The sequence below is a fragment of the Quercus lobata genome, chromosome 9, assembly GCF_001633185.2.
Source record: "Quercus lobata isolate SW786 chromosome 9, ValleyOak3.0 Primary Assembly, whole genome shotgun sequence".
In the NCBI taxonomy this organism is placed as follows: domain Eukaryota; kingdom Viridiplantae; phylum Streptophyta; class Magnoliopsida; order Fagales; family Fagaceae; genus Quercus; species Quercus lobata.
This window is the reverse complement of record NC_044912.1, coordinates 46,167,750-46,192,369: the sequence shown is the minus strand read 5'-3', so window position 1 is coordinate 46,192,369 and position 24,620 is coordinate 46,167,750. Positions and strand designations below refer to the sequence as shown.

At 33.8% G+C, this 24,620-nt stretch overlaps 1 protein-coding gene across 1 annotated transcript; it reads left to right on the top strand.

Annotated features, from left to right (window-relative positions):
- The first annotated feature begins 21,279 nt into the window (after positions 1-21,279).
- On the top strand, positions 21,280-23,616 carry LOC115959369. Its single transcript, XM_031077731.1, has 4 exons — positions 21,280-21,537; positions 21,649-21,852; positions 22,782-22,946; positions 23,342-23,616. Exons 1-4 carry the CDS (start codon positions 21,532-21,534, stop codon positions 23,393-23,395), a joined length of 429 nt encoding a protein of 142 aa, XP_030933591.1. The 5' UTR covers positions 21,280-21,531; the 3' UTR covers positions 23,396-23,616.
- Positions 23,617-24,620: the final 1,004 nt, after the last annotated feature.

The following is a 24,620-nucleotide window of genomic DNA, read 5'->3' as shown; positions in this document are numbered from 1 at the left end:
TTTTCTCATAAAAACTTTCTTTAACTGGATTCTTAACCAATGCGGACTCGTTAGCATTTCCCATAATTGAAATATGTATAAAAAAATAAAATAAAACAATTAATATAGGGCATTGACTTTTTTAATATATATGTTTTGTATAATAATAAATAAACGATTGAGATTAAATAGGATGATACATTTGACAGAAAAAGTACCTATAGAAGGACAATAATAATAATAAAGGATTTTGATAGGGGGAATTTGATTAGCATTTAACGTTTATCTAACACTATTTTTTTTTAAATAACATTTTATAAGTAGTAAGAAAAACATGAAGAACTCATATTGTGCAATATAGATATGATTTTCTTTTCCAAAAACAATGATATTATAGACACACCCTATTTTACAATTTGTTGGAGTAGTCAATTAAAAGTGGTAAAAAAATATGGTGGCCATAACATGTTGACTATTTACAATTAATCACTTTAGCATGTTGTAAAATTAGGTATTTTCTTATATTTTTTTCTTTTAAAAATGTGAATGACAACTAATAATTGAGTTTATTATTATTTAATGTGTATTATTTTTTCAAAATAGAGAATCATTTAGTTGTTAATAAGACTATAATAAATAAAGTCCTCCCATTTGAAAAAAAAAAAAATTAGGGCTAGTGTGGGTCCAATGGCAAGAGGTATATGGTTTTAAAGAATTTGAGTGATTAAGGGTCTATTTACTATGTCTGTTTAAACAATAATTTTCAATTTTTTTAGAAATACGTGTGAGTAAAAAAGTGTGTGAAAATGCGTGTAATGTTGTTTAAAAACTGAAAACATATATTTAAACATATGTATCAAACAACTCCTAAGCAAGTTATGGATCGCATTTCATTCAAACAATCCAATACGACCAACTTTTAAGGTATACAATGAGCAAATTTTGGTGGTCAAAGGTCGCAAGAAAAGAAAGTGCATTGATTCAGTTGGCCTAAACTTTGTAGGCACTCATTGTTCTACTAGGTCTTCAAATCAAAGTACTTTCCTAATACATCCTTCTTAGAAGCCCCATCACCAAAATCTAGAAGTTACGTATAGAAAAGCATAATGACAACAAGATTTGTCTTAGAAAATGGTGTGAGATGGCGAGTAGGGACTGGAAACAAGATTCAAATTTTGACAAGACTAATGGCTCCCAACCCCATCATCTTTTAAGGTGGTGTCCCTGTGCCTCACAATGTCAACAATGGATTACCTCGATTCTCAAAAAAAAAAAAAAAAAAAAAGGATTACCTCATTTATCCAAATACAAGATCTCGGTGAGTATCCTTGATTGATACCCCCCCCCCCCCCCAAATGAAGTTGAGGTTATTAAATCCATCATGTTGAGTAATGGACCGGTGCAAGATATCGAAACTTGGGCATACACAAGCAGGAGTCAATTTTTGGTCAAAAGTGCATATAAGATGATTCAAACCCAACAAGTGAGTTCCTTTCACAACTAATCATCCAACCAATTGCAAAACAACCATATATGGAAATCAATTTGGGCTGGGTGGTCAAGGTTTGTAATAAGATCAAAATTTTCATTTGGTGAGCTTGCAAAGACATATTGCCAACTGTATGGGGATGCCCCGGGGTCATTAGGCCTTGGACTCTAGCCCGAAACATTGTATGGGACAGGGACCTTGGCCCTTTGGGCCTTAGGCCTTGTCCTTGGGATGTAACACCTGGCCCTCTCATCATCAGACTCATGACCTTGATCCAAGCACTTCTCAAGACCTGGTATGAGCCCAATAAACATAACAGGATCATGTCACTCGCAGCATTGAAAGCGAATAACACACCTAATCAATCTTAGCTTGGTCGGGAGTGTGATTGCTCGGCAAAGCAGCATTTCGGCTTCCCGGTGTTGCCACAAGCCGAGCAGCCCACTTGAACACGATGGAATTGGACCATCATTTCCACTTATAAATAGAGATAATCATGGCATTCACACTAATCTCACGCTATAAATAAGAAACAAGGATGAGAAGAAGGGGGGGGGCAATTCTAGAGAGAATACTAAGAAAGAAATGAAACATTCAGAGATAGTAAAGGAGTGACTCTATGAGGAATACTTGAGGAGATAAGAGCGTATTCAGGTCTACCAAGCATAAAATCACCCACAGTAGGAAACCCAAAAGCCCATAAAACAAATAGATTGTGAGCCCAAATAGAAGTTAGGCCCAACAGCCATATATTTTGGGTATGCACACCAACTAAAGGTAATCTGACTAGGAGGAACATTTTGTAAGGTGTTTGATGTAATGTTTTGATGATAAGGAGGAGTTAACAGACCATGTCTTGCTATGTTGCCCATATATTGAAGATGTATGGAGTTCTGCATGCTTAAGGTATCCTATCCCAATGTTCAAATCTATCATTTGTGGATGTGGTACACCAAATTGTAAATAGATTAAACAACCTGAAAGTGTTCTTCACAACCAGGTGGATGATTTGAAGCAAGCGTAATTCACAGATATCTTGTGTTTATTCTTCACTTACACATAAATATAAGAGTTTGCAAGTTTTTTCTAAAATATACTCATTATGTGTATTTTTCTATTATAGGAGATTAAAACTAATGAGTTAAGCATGCAGACATGAAGCCAAGAGAATCCAAGAGTGAAGATCAACTAAGAAGCGTCTTTTGAAGAATTTAATGAGTTAAAGATGTGTGAAAATATAAAAGGAAAGAGATAGATTAGTTTAAGCCAAAGATGGAAAAAAAATCATGACATGGAAATATTCTAACCAATTTTGGTATTTTGGCCATATCTTTTTACTATGATATTAGATTGGCTTGATTCTTATGGCCACAGAAATAAGACTTGAAGATTTAAAACTTTGTGTTTACCAAAACTTCAGAATCTGCCATTTCCAAGGCCAAAAACGACTTGGAAGTTGACCCACTGTTGAAAAACGGGAATTAACATTTTTTATTTTCCTTTTTGGGGAGCATGTGTTTAAGGGTTTTGAATGTTATACATATTAAAGGGATACAAGAGCAGCCACGTTTTTTGTGGCTGGAAAACCTTTTTTTATTTTTTATTTTTTATGGAAACTTAAGAACCTATGCTAGGGTTAGGGGTGAATCCCCAATGCTACAAGTTGTCTACTTATCAATCCAAGCATGTTTTTCACGTTTTAATTATTGAAATCAATTGTTCTCTTTTTATAATTTTTTTGTTAGATTAATGTCTAACTGCTAATTCTTTCATAAGTTTATTCTTGAATTTTCTTATTGTTAGAATAGGTTTTTATAATCTCTCTATCAAAACATGATAATCTTGTTAGATATTACATTTGCCATAGTATTGCCTCTAGGGTATGCCATGTTCTTGAATTTTTCTAGCAAAGTTATTATTTTCTAGACTAAATTGTTGGAATAATTGATTAATATAATCAACCAAAGAGAATTTTTTAATAAAACTTATTTCTAAATCTTCCAATCGGATAGTTTATGTGCTTATTTACGCGATTGTGTACTAAATTGGATTGGTAGTGGATGCTTAACAATATTGGTGGACAAACCCTAACGCCCTAGTGATTTTAATTATTGAATTTTACTAAAATCTCTTGTCCTAGTTTCAATCATATTTTTCTATATATTATTGGTGCTTTTGATGTGTTCTTGTTTTCCTTTTCTTGGTGGAACTACAACCTTAACTACACTACAATTTTTCATTTTTTAAATAAAAACTTTGTAACAGAAATTGTAGTGTAGCTAGGTTGTCGTTTCACTGAGAAAAGGAAAACAATAACACGTCAAAAACACCAATAATATATAGAAATTAGGACAAAGAAAATTTGGTAAAATTCAATAATTAAAATAATTAGGGCATTAGGGTTTGTCCACCAATATTGTTAAGCGTCCACTACCAATCCAATTCAGTACACAATCAGGTAAGTAAACATATAAACTATCCGATTAGAAGATTTTGAAAGCTTTATTAATAAAACTCTTTTTGGTTGATTATACTCATCAATTTTTTCAACAATTTAGTCTAAAAAATAATAACTTTGCTAGAAAAACTCAAGAACATCGCATACCCTAGAGGCAATACTATGGCAAAAGTAATATCTAACAAGATTATCATGTTTTATTAGAGAGATTATAAAACTCTATTCTAATAATAAGAAGATTCAAGAATAGACTTAAAAAAGAATTAGAAGTTAAATATCAATATAACAAAATGATTATGAAAGGAGAACAATTGATTTCAATAATCAAAACATGAAAAACATGCTTGGATTGATAAGTAGACAACTTACAACATTGGGGATTCACCCTTAACCCTAACTTATATTCTTAAGCTTCCATAGAAAATAAAAAATCTCAAAAATTGGTGAAAAATAATTTTTTTCAGCCGTAAAAAACGTGGCCACCCTTGTATCCCTTTAATATGTATAACATTCAAAACCTTGAAACACATGCTCCCAAAAAGGAAAATAAAAAATACCAATTCCCGTTTTTCAATAGTGGGTTAACTTCCAAGTTGGTTTTGGCCTTGAAAAGCCAGATTCTGAAATTTTGGTTAACTACAAATTTTAGATCTTCAAGTCCTCTTTCTGTGGCCGTAAGAATCAAGTCCATAAGATATCGAAGTAAAAAGATATGGCCAAAATACCAAAACTAGTCAAAATATTTCCATGTCATGATTTTTTTCCATCTTAGGCATAAACGAATTTTTCTCTTTCCTTTTCTGTTTCCACACATTTTTAACTTATTAAATTCTTCCAAAGCCACTTCTCAATTGATCTTCACCCTTGGTTTCTCTTGGCTTCATGTCTACATGTTTAGCTCATTAGTTTTAATCTCATAAAATAGAAAAATACACATAATGAGTATAATTTAGAAAAAAAAAACTTGCAAACTCTTATATTTACGTCTAAGTGTGAAAATAAACACAAAATAGATGTGATAATGCCTACCAAAACTAAGATAATATTATACTTTTATGCTACTATCAGTAATGAAGCTCGCCAAAATGCTCCACGGCCGACCTTGCTTCCCTAGCCCGATTTGCTATTGCCCATGGTTGGGAATATTTAAAATTTAACTCAAGTAGTCTCACTTGAGCAACTTTTAAGAAAATTTTGTTGTTTTCTATAGGAATACTTACATATAGTCACTGTAATTGTTGATAAGGAATTAAGAAGCTTTTGCATCTATTTTAGATCTAAGTAGTGTGTGTTGTCTCAATTGTTATTTTGGTTGGAGGTGTCTCCTTGGTATTGATTTGTTTGCATAGCTTTTGTTTTTGAATGAAATTTTATTGTTTATCCTTAATAAATAAATAAATAAAGAAAAGAAAAAAAAAAGCTTTACATGTAGCTTATTTTAATTGATTGCATGTAATCTTATCCTCTCACTTGGAGGATTGTGATTGGGTACTTGAAAGCTTTTATCTTCCCTCTCAAATTTTCCCTCAAATATGGGGTCTAATTGATTTTGGTTCCTCAATTTTAAAACGTAAAAATGTAGCCCCTCCTATTTTCCATCCATTTATTGTTTTCTCGTTCATTTCTTGCATATTTGATCCTTTAAAGTATGGGATCAATTTGATTTTAATCCATTAAAATAGGAGGTCAGTTTGATTTTGGTCCTTAATAGGTAGGGTGCGTCAGCAATTATTAGTTATGTAAAATTATTAATATTACATGCTTCTTAATATTTTTCTTATAAACTACGTAATTGTTGTATTGATATGTCATGTGCACCAACTAATATCCCAGTATCTACACCCAAAAACGATAACCAATAAAAATACAACAAATTATGCAATATATATGAAGCTAAAGAATTACAAACACCTACCTTGATCTGTACAAGGATTATAGTGAAAATATGATACATTGTAAGATTACACTTTCGTTTGCAATTGTAAGATAACGTGATTGATAGGAAGGAAAAGTCCCATCTCTTCCATGCAATCATGTGTCGTGGTGGCCCAACCCCAATTACAAGTTGGCCAGAGTTCAATTTTGATGCAGACTTTTTGTGCTAGCTTGGACCAAGTTTTAAGATCAAGGAGACTTGTTTTGGGGGGAGGCTATAGGGCTTGACTAGCTCATTACTGTGTTATACAGCAAAAAATGGGCTTCCCCCGTAAATTGGGTCTTTGGATAGTTACTTGTAGAAGGAATGGGCCACTCATTTCTGCTCTTCCTGACTCGGTTCGATTTGTTGAAGACAGAAAAGGCTTAAGGCACAGTCCAGTTCTTTGTTTGTTCGACAAATAAATAAATTAAAAAAGAAAACCATTTTGCATGGGAATGTCATTTTCTTTTGCATAGGTTTTTTTTAGTAAAATCTATATACATACACTATTTATTTTACAATTTGATGAGGTGATAAGTTGTGATTAATCAATTGATAATACTATTTAGTTGATATTTCTTTTATCTCCAAACAAACACCAGGACCAGGAGATACCAACCAATGAACACAAATCTTATGTCTCATTTTTTGTGTTTTACTCTATAACAAAGGGGTTAGAATCTCCATGACAAAGGGAGGCAAATCAAATCCTTCAATTTTTTTTGCATCAGGCATCCCACTTCCATCCCACTTTGCAACGTTTCTTTAATATGTGAAAAAAGAGAAAGGGGGGGGGGGGGGGGGGGGGGGGGGACTCACTTTTCTATTTCTAGTTACCCAAATCAACTTTCTATTTTCTTATGTATCGATATCATATTAAAATTATTTTATGATAAATTCGGTTTTTTTTTTTCCCTTCCCTACACTCCTCCCAGTTTTAAATCCATTCCCCTCTCATCACCCTCTTCCATAAAGCCGCCTCTTGTGGCCCCCCATGATTGGATTAGCCACCAACACCCAACAACACCGAGCGTTGATAATCGGCTACTTGACAACTATATCAACGACACAATAGTCAGATCAACCACCCATGCTAACAATGCCAAGACAGCCACCTAATGACCAACAATGCTCAACGACACACAAAAATCAATTTGTTGATGAGAGAGAGAGAGTTTAAAAAATGACAAAAAAAAAGAACATATAAAGACTGTACAATGCTTGACATTGCTAACGAGCAATATTATTTCTTACAAAATTTTGAACCATAAAAGTTTTAGCTTCCCAATCTTTAAAACATTCTTAGCCAAATTAAAGAGCATTGTCATCAAGATACTGCAAGCGTCCCACTTCTGTCTCTCTAACATTATTCAATTTTTTGCAAAACGCTACCTTACTTAGCAAATTTTGAGAGCATTATCTTGCTTTGTAAAAAAATTTCTCATTATTTATTCAAATTCTCTCTCTCTCTCTCTCTCTCTCTCTCTCTCATGTTGTTTTTCAAAAAAAATTATGATGAATTTTTTAATTGGATGTATTAGAAAATGAATAGTATGAAGTAGATTGTATTTGAAAAATGGGTAGCAAAAACTTAAAGAAAAATAGGAATTTTCCTTAGAAATTTTGACTTTATTTTTTTGTGTGGAGATGAATTAATAGTTTATAGCAAAATATATATATATATATATATATATGTGTGTGTGTGTGTGTGTGTGTGTGCGTGTGTGTGTGTATGTATGTATATGTATATGTATATGTTAGGAGAACCCAAATTCTTAGAAAAATTACAGCCGAGTTCAAACCAAGATTTGCTGAGGAAAAAATCATTACAGTATGGGAAAAATTTTACTTGATCTTCAATAAGAACAATACAAGATGACTCACCACAAAGACACCAAAATCACTCAAGGGAAAAATAGATTTAGAAGTGACTCCAATCCCATTGAGAAGAAAATAAGGCTTGGTACCAAGAGGAGAAAACCATTGATTTTTTAGAATTCATGCTTAGGATCCAATGGTAGATGTCAAAGGAACTCTAATTCGAACTAGTTCGAGTTAGATCTAGGCTAGAGACTAAGTTTCTAGGGGTTTCAATTGGCGGCTCAACTAACATTAGAGGAAGAGATGCAACGGGTTTGGACTAATGTGATACCCACGACAAAGATAATGAAGAACACTATTGAGGGTAATAAGAGACCAATAAGCATGCCTAAAAAAACACTATAAAAGGGTTAGAAGTGACTCCAATCCCATTGAGAAGAAAATAAGGCTTGGTACCAAGAGGAGAAAACCATTGGTTTTTTAGAACTCATGCTTAGGATCCAATGGTAGATGTCAAAGGAACTCTAATTCGAACTAGTTCGAGTTAGATCTAGGCCAGAGATTGAGTCTCTAGGGGTTTCAATTGGCGGCTCAACTAACATTAGAGGAAGAGATGCAACGGGTTTGGGCTAATGTGATACCCACGACAAAGATAATGAAGAACACTATTGAGGGTAATAAGAGACCAATAAGCATGCCTAAAAAAACACAATAAAAGGGTTAAGGAAGGCTCATGTTAGAAGCTGGGCTCATGACAAATTTGAGAAGGACTTAAGCATAGGTTAGTTTAGAGGCACTAACATGCATGTGCGCACACACTCTCTCTCTCAAATTTAACTAAAATTTACAAAATGTAATTTGCAATGCTGGGCCCGTTTGGTAAGGTTGTTCTAGTAACGTTGTTTAAGTATTATGGAAATATGTGTGGATGAAAAAGTGTCATAGAAATACGTGTTGTGTTGTTTAAACAACGTCACCAAACATGTCTTAAATTTTGACACCGTTTGGTATGGGTGTTTCAAAAGTGTTGTTTGTTGTTTAAATGCCCAAACATGTGAGCCCCACACTAAGTTCTGTGTTTAATAAGGTGTGTTCTTCAAGTGGTGTTTGAGTTATGTTGTTCAAATGATGTTTGAGTTATGTTACCGTTTGGTTGAAATACAATTGGCCCACCTGAAGTGACAAAACCTCAACGCTCTTATTCCCCACGCCATGTCCATTCTACTTTCTCATCCTTCTCGAATCTCACTTCTCCTCTCCCTTTTGCACAAGCAGTCCCATCACTTGGCTTGTAGCTCCCTTCATTAACCCATTATTAACCCCACACACCTTCCTGAATCCTTCATTACTTATCCTAACGACCATCTGAGAGCGTTCATAAACACATAGAGAACCAAAGTTACGAAACCCTAAATTTTCCTCTCCCTCTTGCACAATGGCAGCCCCATCACCTGGCTTGTAGCTCCCTTCATTAACCCTTCATTAATCCCACACACCTACCTGAATCCCTTATTACTCATCCCAACGACCATCTGAGAGCGTTCATAAACACACAGATTAATCCCAAAGTTACGAAACCCTAAATTCACCAAAATTAATCTCAAATCCATATAGCCTGATTCATCTCCCCAACCACCATATTTAATCGAATAGTTCAACCATGCCTTTAATCACTATTTTGGGCAAGATTTTTTCAAACAACTATCAGACTTTATCTCAAATCAACTTAAGTGCCCTTACATAGTGCATCTACCATTAGTTGAGTATATTATGGAGTTTGCAAACACAACGTCTTCCTCCTCAATCATTTTGTCATATTCATCCTCCTCCAACGTAGTTCCTTCACCTACGGTAAGTGTTTAAGTGTTTGTTGATTTTTTCTCTTGATTTTGGACTCACTTTTCCTCTATGCCCATCTAACTAAAGCTAAGTATAGTTTGGAAATGGGCTTTTCAGAAATCATTAATTTTGTTTGATTTCATATAAATCATTTATAATTGTGATGTTAATTTTGTTTTGTTTTGTTTCCCCATGTTGTATGTAATTTGTCTTCACTGCAATCTCTTTTATGTATATTTGTAATAACTTGTTTGAGTTAATTGGTAAATGTGTTGCTCTAACTGTATCTGAACTTAATAAATAATGCTACAACATGTTTGGTAGTGTTTTCTGTGCAAAGGACCATTTTACTACTCTTCAATTACTGGTATTGGTGAAAATTAGGTTCAAGTTTGAGAAATCATAAAAGTAATTTAGGAAAACAGAAACCTTAAATTTACTAGGCAACCATGTACACTCTATCTTGATTCTTGCCTACTATCTATGTTAGTGGATATTTTTGGTATAAGTGTGTATCTCTTATTAGATGTAGATGTGGCAAAATAGGCGGGTCGGGTTTGGTCAATTGGGTTTGCGGGTCAATCGGGTCGCAGGTCGGGTTGACCCGTATTTTTCAAACAAGCTTTTTTTTTTTTTTTTTTTTCAATTACAAAAACAAATCAATGACAACCTATTTAGAGAGAATGAATAAAATCAATTAAGGAAATGAATTACACTTAATGCCACTTGTTAATATCCTTTCAATTTTGATAGTTTTGAGCATGACAAAAATTATTTATAGTCATAAATTTATGATGGAAAAAGTCTTCAATGTTAATAGTTCACTGTCAAAACCCATATAATTACAAGTTTACAACTTCAAAAAGAAATAGATCTTAAAACAAACAAAACAAGAAAGCCAGCAAACCATCTTAACCAGCTTTACTAATGATGCAAAAGTCAATAAAGCCAGCTAATCTGAATATCGGCTGTACAATTCATTGTCTTGCACCAGTATATAGAGAAGCCACCCAATAGTAGCTAGCAAAACCAATTTAATCAACTTTAAAGACCACCAAAACAGAATGGGTGTTAAAAGGGGAATCCTGCTAGTAAGCCAGAGTTTGCTTCTACATTCGAACTCCTTTATCAGAGAAGTGTTTGCATACTTAGGTCACAGGACACCACTTCACATGAGGACAACACTTCTATACATACTAGTGCCACCAGAGAGAGTGCCCATGAATCAAGAAAGAAATAAACATATGTAGCCATTATATATGAATCATGACCTATCTTTATCAATAAGTCTAGCACCAATACAAAAAGTTCGGATTCTTACTTTGTAAAAATTTAAATACATAATTAGCATGGAAAATCAAGATATTTAAAATAAATGTTTGATTTTTTTGTAGAAAGGTAAGTAATTCAAACACATGATAGCAAACTTGTAAACTTGTAAAAAGTATATTTTAAGTTAACATCACTAATAATATCATTCCCACAAAAAAAAATACATGTCATGGACCATATTAAGTTATCGGCCTTTTTAAATGCACATGTTCCTGTTGCATTTAAAATAATAGTAAAGTTAGATTACTTAGAAAGATAAACTAAACAAAAAAAGATTTAAAAAATAAACATAACATATTAAGTAAAGAAGAATAAGTAAATATTTTATTAGAATTACACCTCAATCTCAATCTACTCAACGTTGGTAGCAAATTCAGCACTGCAAATATTCATACTTGCAAATTGTAGCTCAAGTTGGCCAATTTCATCAACATCTTCATCTACAATACAATATTTTAATATAATTTAAGGTACCATGAAAGCAAATCAATAAAGAATTAAAATTGTATAATTATGACTATAAATAAATTAAATTACCTTCAAATCCATATAGCCAATTTTTAGTACACAACATAACTTCCATATTCTTAGGTAAAAGACATGATTGATATGGTGTAATAATTTTTTTCCTAGTGTTAAAACTTGATTCAGAAGAAAAAGTGGTTATTGGAATGCTCATGAGATCTCGTGCCTTTAAAGAGAGCTCTGAAAACCAATTGTAAATCTCTTTCCACCAAGGGAGAACTTCCAACTTTGAATTTCTTCTTGCTAAGTCTAGGCTTTTCTAAATACAAGTCCAACTGAGATGTTTTTGTTTTAATTCACAACATAGCTTCCACATTTTCAGGTAAAAGATGTGATCGATATGGAGTAATAATTTTTTTCCTAGTGCTAAAACTTGATTCAGAAGCAATAGTGGTTATCGGAATACTTATGAGATCCCATGCCATTAAAGAGAGCTCTAGAAACTGATTGTAAATCTCTTTCCACCAAGAGAGAACTTCCAACTTTGAATTTTTCTTCTTGCTAAGTCTTGACTCTTCTAAATACAAGTCCAACTAAGATTTTTTTGTTTTGGCACCATGATCACTTTCATAATGCTCAAATTCCTAATCATTAAAAAAAATTGTAATGAAAAATAATACCACACAACATTACAATCTTTATTATTAAAAAAATACAACACAACATATACCAAACAAATTGCAATTCACTTACATCATCTTCCATACCTTCATCATCATCAGGATCATCCACAACACCGCTAGTATGACTAGAACTCTCAACACAAGATGAAACATTTGTAGTGGCCATAGGCTTGGGGACTTCATTTTCTGAAAAAAACTTATACAATGTAGTTTGAGTGCTCTCCACCTTCATTTCAGCAATGTGTTCAATTGGCTCTATTTTCTTGAAAGTAAAGTCCACATAATCGAATTATTCTTGGATCAAGAACAATGGCACAAGCAAGCACCACACTATAACAATCCCAATATTTGTCAAATTTACCTTTCATCTGTTCTGCCATATTACTAATAAATGAATCTTGGCTCTCCATTTCTTCAAGTAAGAGCAATTCAATTTGAGACACTTCTTGAAAATGTAGATTTACTGTAAGGTAATCAGTTCCAGAAAATAGAGTTATAATGTCATTGAAAGGTTTCAAAAACCAAGTTATCCTTTCAACTCTATTTCATTCATCCCTTGATGAACAATGCTTGAAATTAGCATTTTCTTCTGCTAAATGATTTAACACAGAACGATATCTCGTAGCACTGTCAATCATGTCATATGTTGCATTCCATCTTATACACACATCGAAACGTAAACCCTTTGTTCTCTTCATACCAACTATCTTGGCACATTCATCAAATCTACACATTCTACCCTCTGATCCTTTAAGATATTTCATAATTTCTCGGATCTTAATCACTGAGTCATCTATTACTTTCAATCCTTCCTGAACAATAAGATTCAATACATGAGCACCACAACGCACATGGAAAAAGATACCATCACATAACAATAAACCCCCCTCATTAAGCTTTTTCTTTATGAAATCTTGTCAATTATCATTATTAGATGCATTATCTAAAGTAATGGAAAATAATTTCTTCTCAATATCCCATTCTTTCAAGAAACTTAAAATTTACTCCGATAAAAGAGTTCTTGTGTAGAGGTTGCATATGACAAAAATTCAAAATGATGTTTTTCAATTCCCAATTCTCATCCACATAATGCACCGTAAGACAAATATATCCCTCACTTATAATAGAGGTCCATAAATCCGAAGTCAAACATATTCTACCAGGAATTGATTTCAACTTATTTTTAACGTCATCTTTCTCTTTCTTGTAAAGTTTTAGAACATCAACTTTTGAAGTATTCCTATAAATATGTTTAACATCTGAATTTAGATAGCTGAAAACTTTTCTAATGCCCTTATACTCAACAAAGCTAAATGGTAAATTATGTTTAATAATAGCCTCCACCAACATCTCACGAAACTCTTTTTGAGTTATCTTGTTTTGTAGCACCCTACCCTCTTCTTCACCATCTTGTTTTACTTCATTTCGTTTTAAGCATTTGAGAAGATAGCGATGCAAGTTTAATATTCCATTATGACTATCCACCAAAAAAAATTCCCCACACCATTGACAAATAGCCTTACTTAACCCTTCTTCATCAATGGTAGTTTCACAAATTCAGTCCAAACTGAAGAAGTGTGTTGTTTTTCCTTCTTTCCCCCCCCCCCTGAAACTCTTTTTGGTTTCTTAACTTTTGATTTTGAATTAACTTTTAAAGATGGTGAAGGATTAGTTGAAGTATCCATAATTACAGCATCATCATCACTTTCCAAATTTACAATCGAAGAAGCTGCTATACTCTAATTATCAAAGCAAAATATATAATTAAAATTCTAGTCTATTTAAAACATTTAAAGAAATTGTGAACATAAGACATTCATCCAAATGACAATGAGTCAATGACATTTTCAATTTTTTCAACAATCAAACACATAAACAATTAAATATAATGTTAGCAGAGCAGTATACTATATTACTATTGCTAAATCATAATATTGAAAAATCAATCCTAAAACTAAAAACATTTAGGGATTTAAGAGAATGATGAAAAGGATATAACTTACCTTCACCATAGTTGAAGATTTGTGGTTGTGCTCCTCTTAAATGGGTTAACAGGTGGCGAGATCTAGACTATATGGCCTGTGGGTGGTGAGAGACAGAGAAGTGAGAAAGCAAAGCAGTGGAGTGTGAAGTGTGAAGCATATATGACAAGAAAGAGGAAGCTTGGTCTGAAGATTTAATGGCTGAAAGAACTAAGAAGATAAGATAAAAGAAAAGATTAGAGGCACAGAGAGAAAATAGTAGAGGCGGAGAAAAGCTGAAAAGGGTAGAGGTGCAAGTTTTGTGTGAAACTAAGAAAGTGTGAAACTGAAAGTCTAAAACACTTACAAGCTTTGTGTGAAAGTCTGAAAAGAAGGGCAGAGGCGCAAGAGTAGAGGAACTGAGGAAGCTTTGGCCTTTGTGGTTTGTCATGTTTCACGTTTGTGCCTTTGGACTACAACTAGTCAGTTAGTCAAATTGAATGAGATTTTTTTTTTTTTTTAATGGTTGTCTTGTCTTGTCTCATACTCTCATATGTATGAAGCTCTTATTGGTTGTGAAGCTCTTAGTGATTGTCTTGTCTTGTCTGTTGTCTCAGGTGAAGTGTGAATATCTATAATCTATTGACTATTGGTTTTGGTGCTTTGTGCTTTATGCACCTAGTATTAGGACGTAGTCTAAATATTTTTTTTACGAATTTTTTTTAACAGGTTGGGTTACAGGTTATCCAGGTTGGGTCAAGTTAACCCACAAAAAAATCGAATAGGGTCATGGGTCTACCCGTTTTTGCTTCGGGTCAAAAAATTCGAGTTCGGATCGGGTTTTTTTGGGTCGGGTCGGGTCGGGTCCATAAATTCTAACCTGTTTTACCATGTCTAATTAGATGGTTGCATCATCCAACACTAAAGATTGAAAGTTATGGCCTCCACTTGTTGAGAAGCACTTCATTGATGTTTTGGTTGAAGAAGAAGCCAAAGGGAACATGCCTAGTGGCCAATTCAAAAAAAGGCTTTGGACAGTTGTCTGAAACGAGTTCAATCAACGAGCCAAAAAAGCCTATCGCAAAGATCAATTATGCCAAAAATATCAAAGGTTAAAGCAAAGACACTGTGTTTTTTTTTTTTCTAGCTAATCGGTCGAACTGGAATGGGATAGGATTCTATCACCAACACAGTCACTGCTAGTGATGCAGCTTGGGCACAGGTAATCACAATGAGTGTTACAGGTTTACTTTATAATTTTGATGCCGTTGATTCATAGTATTCATATAAATAATCTCATATATACCACATCTTGATAGGCCAACCCTAAGTGCAAAGAGTTTTGTAAAAAATGGGCTAGATCATTATGACCTGCTAGGATAGCTCTTCAACACAGGCATTGCAACTGGATTTCTACAAATTTCCTCTGCCCAACCAATCCTTAACAACAATGACGAGCAAGAATTGGATGCCGCTTTCCTAATGCATGGAGTACATGTCATTGTTGAACTTGATAGTCCAGACAATGTGGAGGAACTGCCCATCCCAGTTGCAGGGCAAGGCAGCAAGTGTACTGGAAAGCAGCCATCACAATCCGAGACCTTGGCAGGGAGGAAGAGGAATGGAGGGCCTATTGAATATATCACCGATACTATCATGGAGTTCACAAACATGTCAAGGAAAATGCGTACTAATAAGGATAGCGATAGTCAGAAGGAAACTATTGAATCTGTGCTGATGGATGATAGGTTCTCAATGGACAAGACCGTTGCAATTCTTAACACTATTGAAAATGTTGATGATTACACCATGTTCAAGGTCTTTAACGAACTCCATAAGTCTGATAGTAAGGCCACTTTCATCATGCTGAGGCCGAATAGAAGAGGGGGTGGATGGATTTAGTCAGTAGTTTAATGTAGGTGACTTGGTTAAGGAAAGGGGGTAAGTTTGGGTTGCCTTTTGTGGGGTTGTAGCTACTATTTAGTGGAGTCCCATTCTAGTATGCTAAGGAAAAATGAACTTACTATATGTGAACTTATTGTTAATGATGGTAGTATTTGCTGGTTTGTTAAGGAACCATTTACTGTTTATTGTTAAAAACTAACTTTGATGCTGAGTTTATTGTATAAACTTTTTGTTAATGAAATTTGCAACATTCTGGTTTGTTAAGGAACCATTATTTTGTTGTTAATAACCATTCTAATGTTGTTAATAACAACTGTTGTGCTAATTATTTCAACTGTCTTTGCTGCAAATTATGTTGTCTTTGATATGCTGATTATTTCATACACATATTTTTCATAATAAAATTGACAACAATCTTTCAATTTAATCACATTTGAATCAATATAAGCCACTTAAAGCATTCACAAATCAAAATGCGGAAAGCTATTTTTAGCAACATGAATAACAAAAAGAATGTTGTATCGATGGTGCTAATTCCACAAAATGATATGTGGAATTAGTAAGATGCTAATATGTTTAATATATACAGGAGAAGTTGCTAAACAGGTTTATGCAAATAGTTTTAAAACATACATATGGGTAGCAGTAGCAAAATACAAGAGGCTACTAAGTAAAAAAACCCTATACAAATATGCGTAGCAAGGAAACACAAAGTGGGCAGCATATCACTTTCTTTTACACCGTTGGTATAGTGAGCAGTAGTGCAATAGCCGCACATAGCAGGCACCATCCAACGAACATAATCTTCACCATTCTTTTAGTCTCAACAATGGATTGGACCATCTCCTGCACGGCTTTCAATTCCTTTTGCAATATACACAACTCTATTTGTAGTTACTGAAATCCTCCTCATATGACAATGGCATATTCAATGGAATACACCACTCAAAACAACCACATTGATCCCTTGGGCAACATTGGTAAAGCCTGTATCGGTTCTCATTTCGCTTATCCGAAATCCTCACGCTTACTCTTAAGCAACACAAACAGTTCACATTTTGAAACCTAAGCCCGTCGTCAATATCATTATGCATTGCTTCCAACATCTGCATAAGAAAGCAAAGAGTATTGAATTCACTGTGCTATCAACGTATAATAATTTGCACAAAGCCACAAGTTCAGTATTAAGTTTAACATCAAACAATTGTAATATGTATTATATAAAAGAGTTTTGTTGAAAACAAGCAACAATGTAATACACATGTCCACTGCAAAAAGATCATTTCCAAATCCATCACTATATGTACAAAAAGATTATTTATGAATCCATCACTATCACCAAAAGTTTTTATAGTTGCTGATGTACAAATAAAATATTACTCTTGTTACTTCTCTTGTTCTGAATTTTCATGAAACTAACTTGTTTTACCTTGCTCAAGGTAAGCCTCCACTCGAAAATAAACTCTTAAGAATTGTGGAGTAACTCTTGCAAAACCAATTTACTCTAAAGCCTTGTGGGAGTAATATTGGATTATATGTTAATCCAAAAACATGCACACTTTATATTGTGTAGACTCCAAACAACATTTGTTCTTACTTTCCATGATGTCTATTGTAGATAATACTGGTCTGCTTTCAAAGGCCATGACTCAAAGCCACCTCAATTTAAATCAGACACTATTACTATTTTTCTTATTTTTTAAATTACCACACACATGGTTGTATACCTAAGCAATCTACAAGGTACTTTGTCATCTTCGTGTTTTACAAGAAAATCATCTATTATCCGAATCTTCTTCTCTATTTTCACATCCCACAACCCCAAAATTGGTATCTTTTAACAAGGGTTCCTCCACTGGGGGTCGGTGGTTTTCCCCATGAAGTGGTTTAAACCATCTGGGTATCTCACAAAACCCCTCTCACTAATAAAAATTGACACAGTTTTTCAATTAAAAGTATAGAGAAGGAAAACAACAATCTTGTTACAAAAACCCGTTAAGAACCATGGTCAAAGTGTTCTTCAAACCTGGATTTGTAGCAAACCTGTGGGTTTTCGGTGGTGAAATGGGACCTTCTTCCCCTGGCTTCGGCGGCGAGCAAACCCCTGGCTATTGTTAGGTCGTGGACTACGGACAGGAATGGACGAGATCCTTCAAAAACTAAAGCCCAACCTTGAATCGTCGTTTGCGTCGATGGAGATGAGGAATGCAAAGTAAAGGAAAACGTTGCGGATCATCATCTACCTCAGTTCCTACTGATGAAGGAAAGAGAAGCTTCAGTGGCACACAAGGAAAAAGAAGTGCTTAGATGCTTCAGCCACTTGTCTTCTCTCCTGATGTAATAAATTTAAATTCAGCTTTTTAAAAAACAAACACACACATACCGAACACATAACTTATTTTTCAAACACCAAAATATGTTATTTGAAACAAAGTACCAAACACATTTTTTACTTTATGAATACTATAAATACGTGTTTTTCACAACACTTTTTAAACTACATTTTTCACATTATTTTGAACAACGTTACTCAAATTCCTTTTCTATGCAATCTGTATCGTGGTGGCCCAACCGCAACTACAAGCTAGCCAGAGTTCAATTTTGATGCAGACTTTTTGTGCAAGCTTGGACCAAGTTTTAAGATCAAGGAGGCTTGTTATGGGGGAAGGCTATAGGGCTTGAGTCATTACTGTGTTATGTGCAGCCCAAATGGGCTTCCCTCGTAAGTTGGGTCATTACATAGTTACTTGTAAAAGGAGTGGGCCACTTTGAATTTTTGCTCTTCCTGACTCGATTCGGTTTGTTGAACACAGTAAACGCTTAAGGCATAATCCACTTCTTTGTTTGTTCGGCTTAAAAAATAAATTAATTAAAAAAAAAAAACCCATTTTGCACAGGAATATCATTTTCTTTTGCATAGAGCTTTTTAGTAAATCTATATACATACGCTATTTATTTTACAATTTGATGAGGCAGTAAGTTGTGATTAGTCGGTTGATAGTAGTATTTAGTTGATTTTTTTTTAATCCAAACAAACACTAGAATCGGGAGATACCAACCAATAAACATAAATCTTATATTTCACTTTTTGTGTTTTACTCTATAACAGAGGGGTTAGAATCTCCATGACAAAGGAAGACAAATCAAATCCTATGGTTTTTTTTTTTTTTTTTTTTTTTTTTTTTTTTTTTTTTTTTTTTTTGCATCAGGCACTCCACTTCCATCCCATTTTGCAACATTTCTTTAGAGAGAGAGAGAGAGAGGAGGGAGGGGGGGAGGGTGTGCAGCCACCGAAAACCCACCGACCCGCCGGGTTGGGTCGGTTTTTAAGGCTTGGTGGGTTGGGTTGGGTCTGGGTCATAAAATTACAAACCCGCCAAACCCAACCCCGACCCAACCATATTTAATATATATTTAAAATATATTTTTATATTTAATAATTTTTAAAAAAAAATCAATTGTAGGGAACTTTTATATATATATATATATATATATTTAATAATTTAAAAAAAACAGTTGTAGAGCAGTATTTTCTCAGTTCCTCCTACTAATACTAATTTAATATATATATATATAAAATATATTATATAATTAATAAATTTTTTTAAATAGCCAATTCTTCTTATCCTATATAAAAGTCAATTAGTTCACACAAATCCTAATAAATTACTATTGTTGTTTAGTCATTAGTATTGTTTGCCTTTAAGGAGTTATATTGATACTAATTTTTAGGTTTTTTTTAAATATTTTAATATTTTTTTCTACTTAATTTAATAATAATAATAATAAAATTTTAAACCTATGGGTTCAACCCGACCCATGTGGGTTGGGTTGGGTTGGGTTGGACTTATGTGATGGGTTGGGTTGGGTTTTTTTTTGACCCACCATGGTGGGTTGGGTAAAAAATCCCCTCAACCCGACCCATGCACACCCCTAGGAGAACTCACTTTCCTATTTCTACTTACCCAAATCAACCTTCCATTTTCTTATGCATCAATATCATATTAAAATTATTTTATGATAAATTTGTTTTTTTCTCCCTTCCCTACACTCCTCCCAATTTTAAATCCATTCCCCTCTCATACCCCCTTTCATAAGGCCCCCTCTTCTGGCCCTCCATGACTAGATTAGCTACCAACACCCAACACCTAGCGTTGCCAAGTGGCTACTCGACAACTATATCAGCCACTTAATAGTCAAATCAACCACCTACGCTGAGAATGCCAAATCAGCCACACCAACAATGCTCAACGATGCACAAAAATCAATTTGTTGATGAGACTGAGAGAGTGGGAGTTATCAAAAATGACAAAAAAAGAACATATAAAAACTGTACAATGCTTGACTTCGCTAACAAGCAATATTACTCTTTACAAAATTTTGAACCATAAAAGTTTTAGCATCCTAATCTTTAAAACAGTATTAGCCAAATTAAATAGCATTGTCGTCAAAATACTACAAGCATCTGACTTCTGTCTCTACGACATTATTTAATATTTTGCAAAACACTATCATACTTAACTAAAATTTAACACGCGTGCACACACTCTATCTCAAATTTACCTAAAATTTACGAAATTTAATTTGCAATGCTAAATTTATTTTCATCCACTTAAATTTTCATCAATATCACTAATTATTGTAAATAACTTTTTACGATAATAGTTACAAATTTTTTTTTTAATCATGTAGTATTAAACTAATAAAGTTCATTTACCCATGCATCTTGAAGTAATTAAATTCTTTCGAGGTACTATTGATGTTGCAGTTTCTTATCCAGAAAATAGGAATCCATCAGTCCATAAATTTATTTATTAGAAGTCACGCCTTTCCTGCAAAGCCACCTATCCAATAGGTAAGACAGTGTATCATATTTAAAAATGTATTTCTTGATCATGAGTCTTCCGCAAGTTTGAAGTACTTAACAGTTTTCAGACGGCAAAAATTCAACCCAACTGCTCTACTGATTCACTGTTGAGTGTTGACCTTGGCACAGCCTATGACTTGTCAATGCCAACCTAATTTCCTCCACTTCAACTTCGGTTTCAACAATGGTTACTGTTTCCAACGCCATTGCACAAAGCACTATGTAACCTCTCTGCTACGCGTGTGGGGTTAAAAAAAGTCTCAATACTAGCAGGCCTTGCTTCGAGATTGGTGCACCCAAAAGAAAGAAGCCAACCCCACTTTTCTAGCTTTATCAATCGTGTTTAGAATATACAGTTACATACATTTATATCTCTTCAGCGACAAACTGAGGCAAAGCAAAAACCCTGAACAAAGTAAAAGATAAATGATGTAGAAAACAAACAAAAAGTAAACCCATTTATCCTTTTCTCTCATACTTACCTTACCTCTTTGTCCTTTTTTGTCTGTTACTGTGAAACTTCGTTATCTGGTCTAGTTTGCTTTCTTTTTTACCATTGCAATTTGTTTTTGCTTTGGATCCCATACCCTCTTCACCACTTTTTTAAGTTTTACTTCTCACACTCTTTCTCTCTCTCTCTCTTCCCACTCTTTTTAAATTGGTAGTAAGCCCACGCTCACTTCCACCAACAAAGAAAGAAAGAAGACAGAGAGAAAGGAAGAGAGAAAGACACTCTACATTTTAAAACCTTTGAGGCTCAGCTCAAGTCAATATCTCCCAGATTCTAACACCTTCAACAGATTCTACTACCATAATGGAAGTAAGACATTTCTTTAGCCAAATCTTATGCTGTTTTTCTTGTTCTTGTTCTTGTTAGTTATATATAATAATTTGTGGCTGTTAAAATGAATGTTGTTTTTTTTGAGTATAGGAATACTATAGGAGGAGTCATGTTCCAGCTTTTGGGAGCTGGGATTGGAACGAGGACTTGCCATTCACACAGTGCTTTGAGTCAGCAAGGCAAGCTGGGTTGCTTCGTTACAGTTACTCTGAAGAGCGTGATTTGTACGTTGCTGGTGATTTGTATGAGAACAATGTGGTCACACCCGCCATGATTGTTGTTCCTCGCCGAAGGGTAAGCCAATTAAACCAAACCAACCCTTTAATTTGTATTGCACTTTGAAACTAGTACTTCCTATATTAATTTTCTTTTCTAATTCCTTAAGCAGCATTGTTTTTTCTTTTAATTATTTTTCTTTTAGTAATAGTAATACTGTTAAAGCGTGAAATCTGCTTTGGAAAGATGAAAATAGTTCTCATAAACCGTGCAAATTTGCTTTGAGTGACATACAAGATGCTACTTTTCTGATTTTCTTCTATTTTATTAGCATGGGCTACAAATATTGTAGTGGATGTGATGATATCTAACTTTTCTATAATATATTCTTTGTTTTTCGATATATGTGAGGGTAGATGGAAATCATCGGGAGAATAAATACAATTTTCTTGCATGAATCTGAATGCAATCAGCATTTTTTACCATAAATATCACAATTATCGAGGTCATATAAGTTATTAATTAAGGGTAGTTAATAAATTGATAACAGTCCATATGAAAAATCAATAATATAACTCCTTACTCGAAAATGAAAAAATACAATTCCCAACTCAAAAATGAAAATGAAAAATGTCATGAGACTCATGTGAGTGTAAGACTTTTATTGCTTTAGAAAAGATGATGGGTACTAATTAGGTTTGTGGAAAGGATACAAAAATTCATAAGACTTGCTACTTTTCATGCGTGATTATTTTACTGAAAGGATAGAACATGGTAGGGAAATGCAATTCAGCTTTTCCAAATGCTTTCCTCTTTTAAGTGAGACCCACATAATTTTCATATATACCACATGATTACATGATGAGGTTGGATAAACATGCAAAAAAATAAAATAAAATGTAAATTAATTGTAGCACTAGTATCTAGGATAATTTACATGCATGTGAAACTAGTTATTATGTATCTAGAATGATGATGATGACTGGTGTGAGGGTTGATGATTGTAGACAAAAGTCCGTGACCCTTACGTGAAGGAAGGAAAGAAACAAAGCTGGAACAGTGACGTGAAGGAACCACTGAGTCCCTCTCCTCCACCAAGGCCAACCCCTAAACCTGTGGATGAGGACTTGTACAAAATCTCACCTGAGCTCCTTTATGCAAAAACCAAAAAGGTAGAACCTCAAAATCCCTTTTTTTATTTAGCCCTCTGAAATTTTGTATATGCTTTATATATATCTACAAAATTGTGCTTAATTAATTGTAAGAATAATGCGTTAGACGTGCTTGCAATACTTATTTATGCTTAATTTTTTGTACAAGAAAGGTGTGATTGTAAAGGATGCTCACCCTTTTGTGTAGGTTTATTTTCTTTTTTAATAAAGTCTTTAATTCATAAAAAAAATATTTTACCTTACAAATTTATGTTGCATCAATGTTATGTCATTAAAAAATGTAAATAATGTGTTACTTTGTATATATACAATTAGATTTGAAAAATCAAATCTTAATAGTAAAATAAACTCTTAAGGTCATGTATTCTAATCTTCTTCATTTTTATTTTTGGCAGAAGAGTGGATTGAGATTGTTTTCAAGCTGCTTGCTGCCAACTTGTTTTGAATGAAGTCGCGAGAAGCCTGTTATAAGGACTATGTACATATATGAGGGGAAACCAAAAAAAAATGAAAAAAAAAAAAAAATAGTGGAAGCATATACTTATTTATTTGGTGTCTATGTATTTTGAGGGTTGGTTATTTTAATGGATGTCTGCGGAGATTTTTGCTCCAAAGATCGTTTTTATTTTAATCTTATATGGCTTTAGGAGGAGGCCCACTTCTTTTCAAATTAGGGGTTAATTTTCATTTGAATCTTTTGTGTTGACTGTTGCGGTATGGAGAGCATAGTGTTAGAGTGAGAATTTGGGTTGGGATTCAGGCATGTATGAGAAGAGCAATTATGAACTCATGCTCTCGTATGGTACGAATATCCCTTTGGAAAAAGGAAAAGCAAAGTATCCATTTAAATTTTTATTTTCCTTAAGCAAAAGTAAGTATCTCTTATAATAATTTTATCCATGGGGCCCATGCATGTTAATGACTTGTAGTGATTGACAATAAGTGCATTTTGATAGGATAAAATTTCCATCAATGGCTTCGCTGTTGCTCTTATTTCTCAATTGATTTTTAGTATATTCCTTATTCTGATAACAAGGAATTTTATTAATTAACTATAGATTTTTTTTTTTTTTTTCGGAGAAGAACTAGAACTAACTTAAAGTTCACTTTTTACATATAATTATAGTATGTTAACCTTCAAAAAATAAATAACATAAAATTTTCAGTATCCTAACTCGCCAATAATATCTCCTATTAAATTAACATGATGGACAAAATTATTCTCTATGCCCATTATATAGAACGTAACTTTCACTTTCACAAGTATGTGGACTTACATAATTACAAGAAGTGCGCACTCTAAAGGACGGGCACATATGATACCGTCTCAATAGACAAAGAAAGAGAGAGCATAATTGCTTAGACGTTTTCCTTTCTCCCTTTTTAGGGGTGGTGGTGGGTGAGTAAATGGTGGAGCAACAATAGAGAGAAATGGAAAAAGCGTCAAGTCTTAAAAATGGATATGTGTGGTAGGGGTGTCAAGTCTTAAAAATGGATATGTGTGCGTGGTATAATCTATGGGGACACCGAGAATCTGACATTATTATATAGAGGAAGATGTGGAAAGGTATACTTATTATGTATCAGTGTGTATGTGCTTGAGTTTCTTTACTTCCTTCTTCCCTTTTTTGATTACTTCCAAATTGCGCGTGAATTTTCATACCCATCTTTTTC

Excerpts from the sequence above, each read along its gene's own strand:
- LOC115959369 (XM_031077731.1), top strand. Across the intron at positions 21,853-22,781 it reads TTGTTGTTCCTCGCCGAAGG|ACAAAAGTCCGTGACCCTTA; the intron begins GTAAGCCAATTA and ends TGATGATTGTAG. Across the intron at positions 22,947-23,341 it reads TTTATGCAAAAACCAAAAAG|AAGAGTGGATTGAGATTGTT; the intron begins GTAGAACCTCAA and ends TATTTTTGGCAG.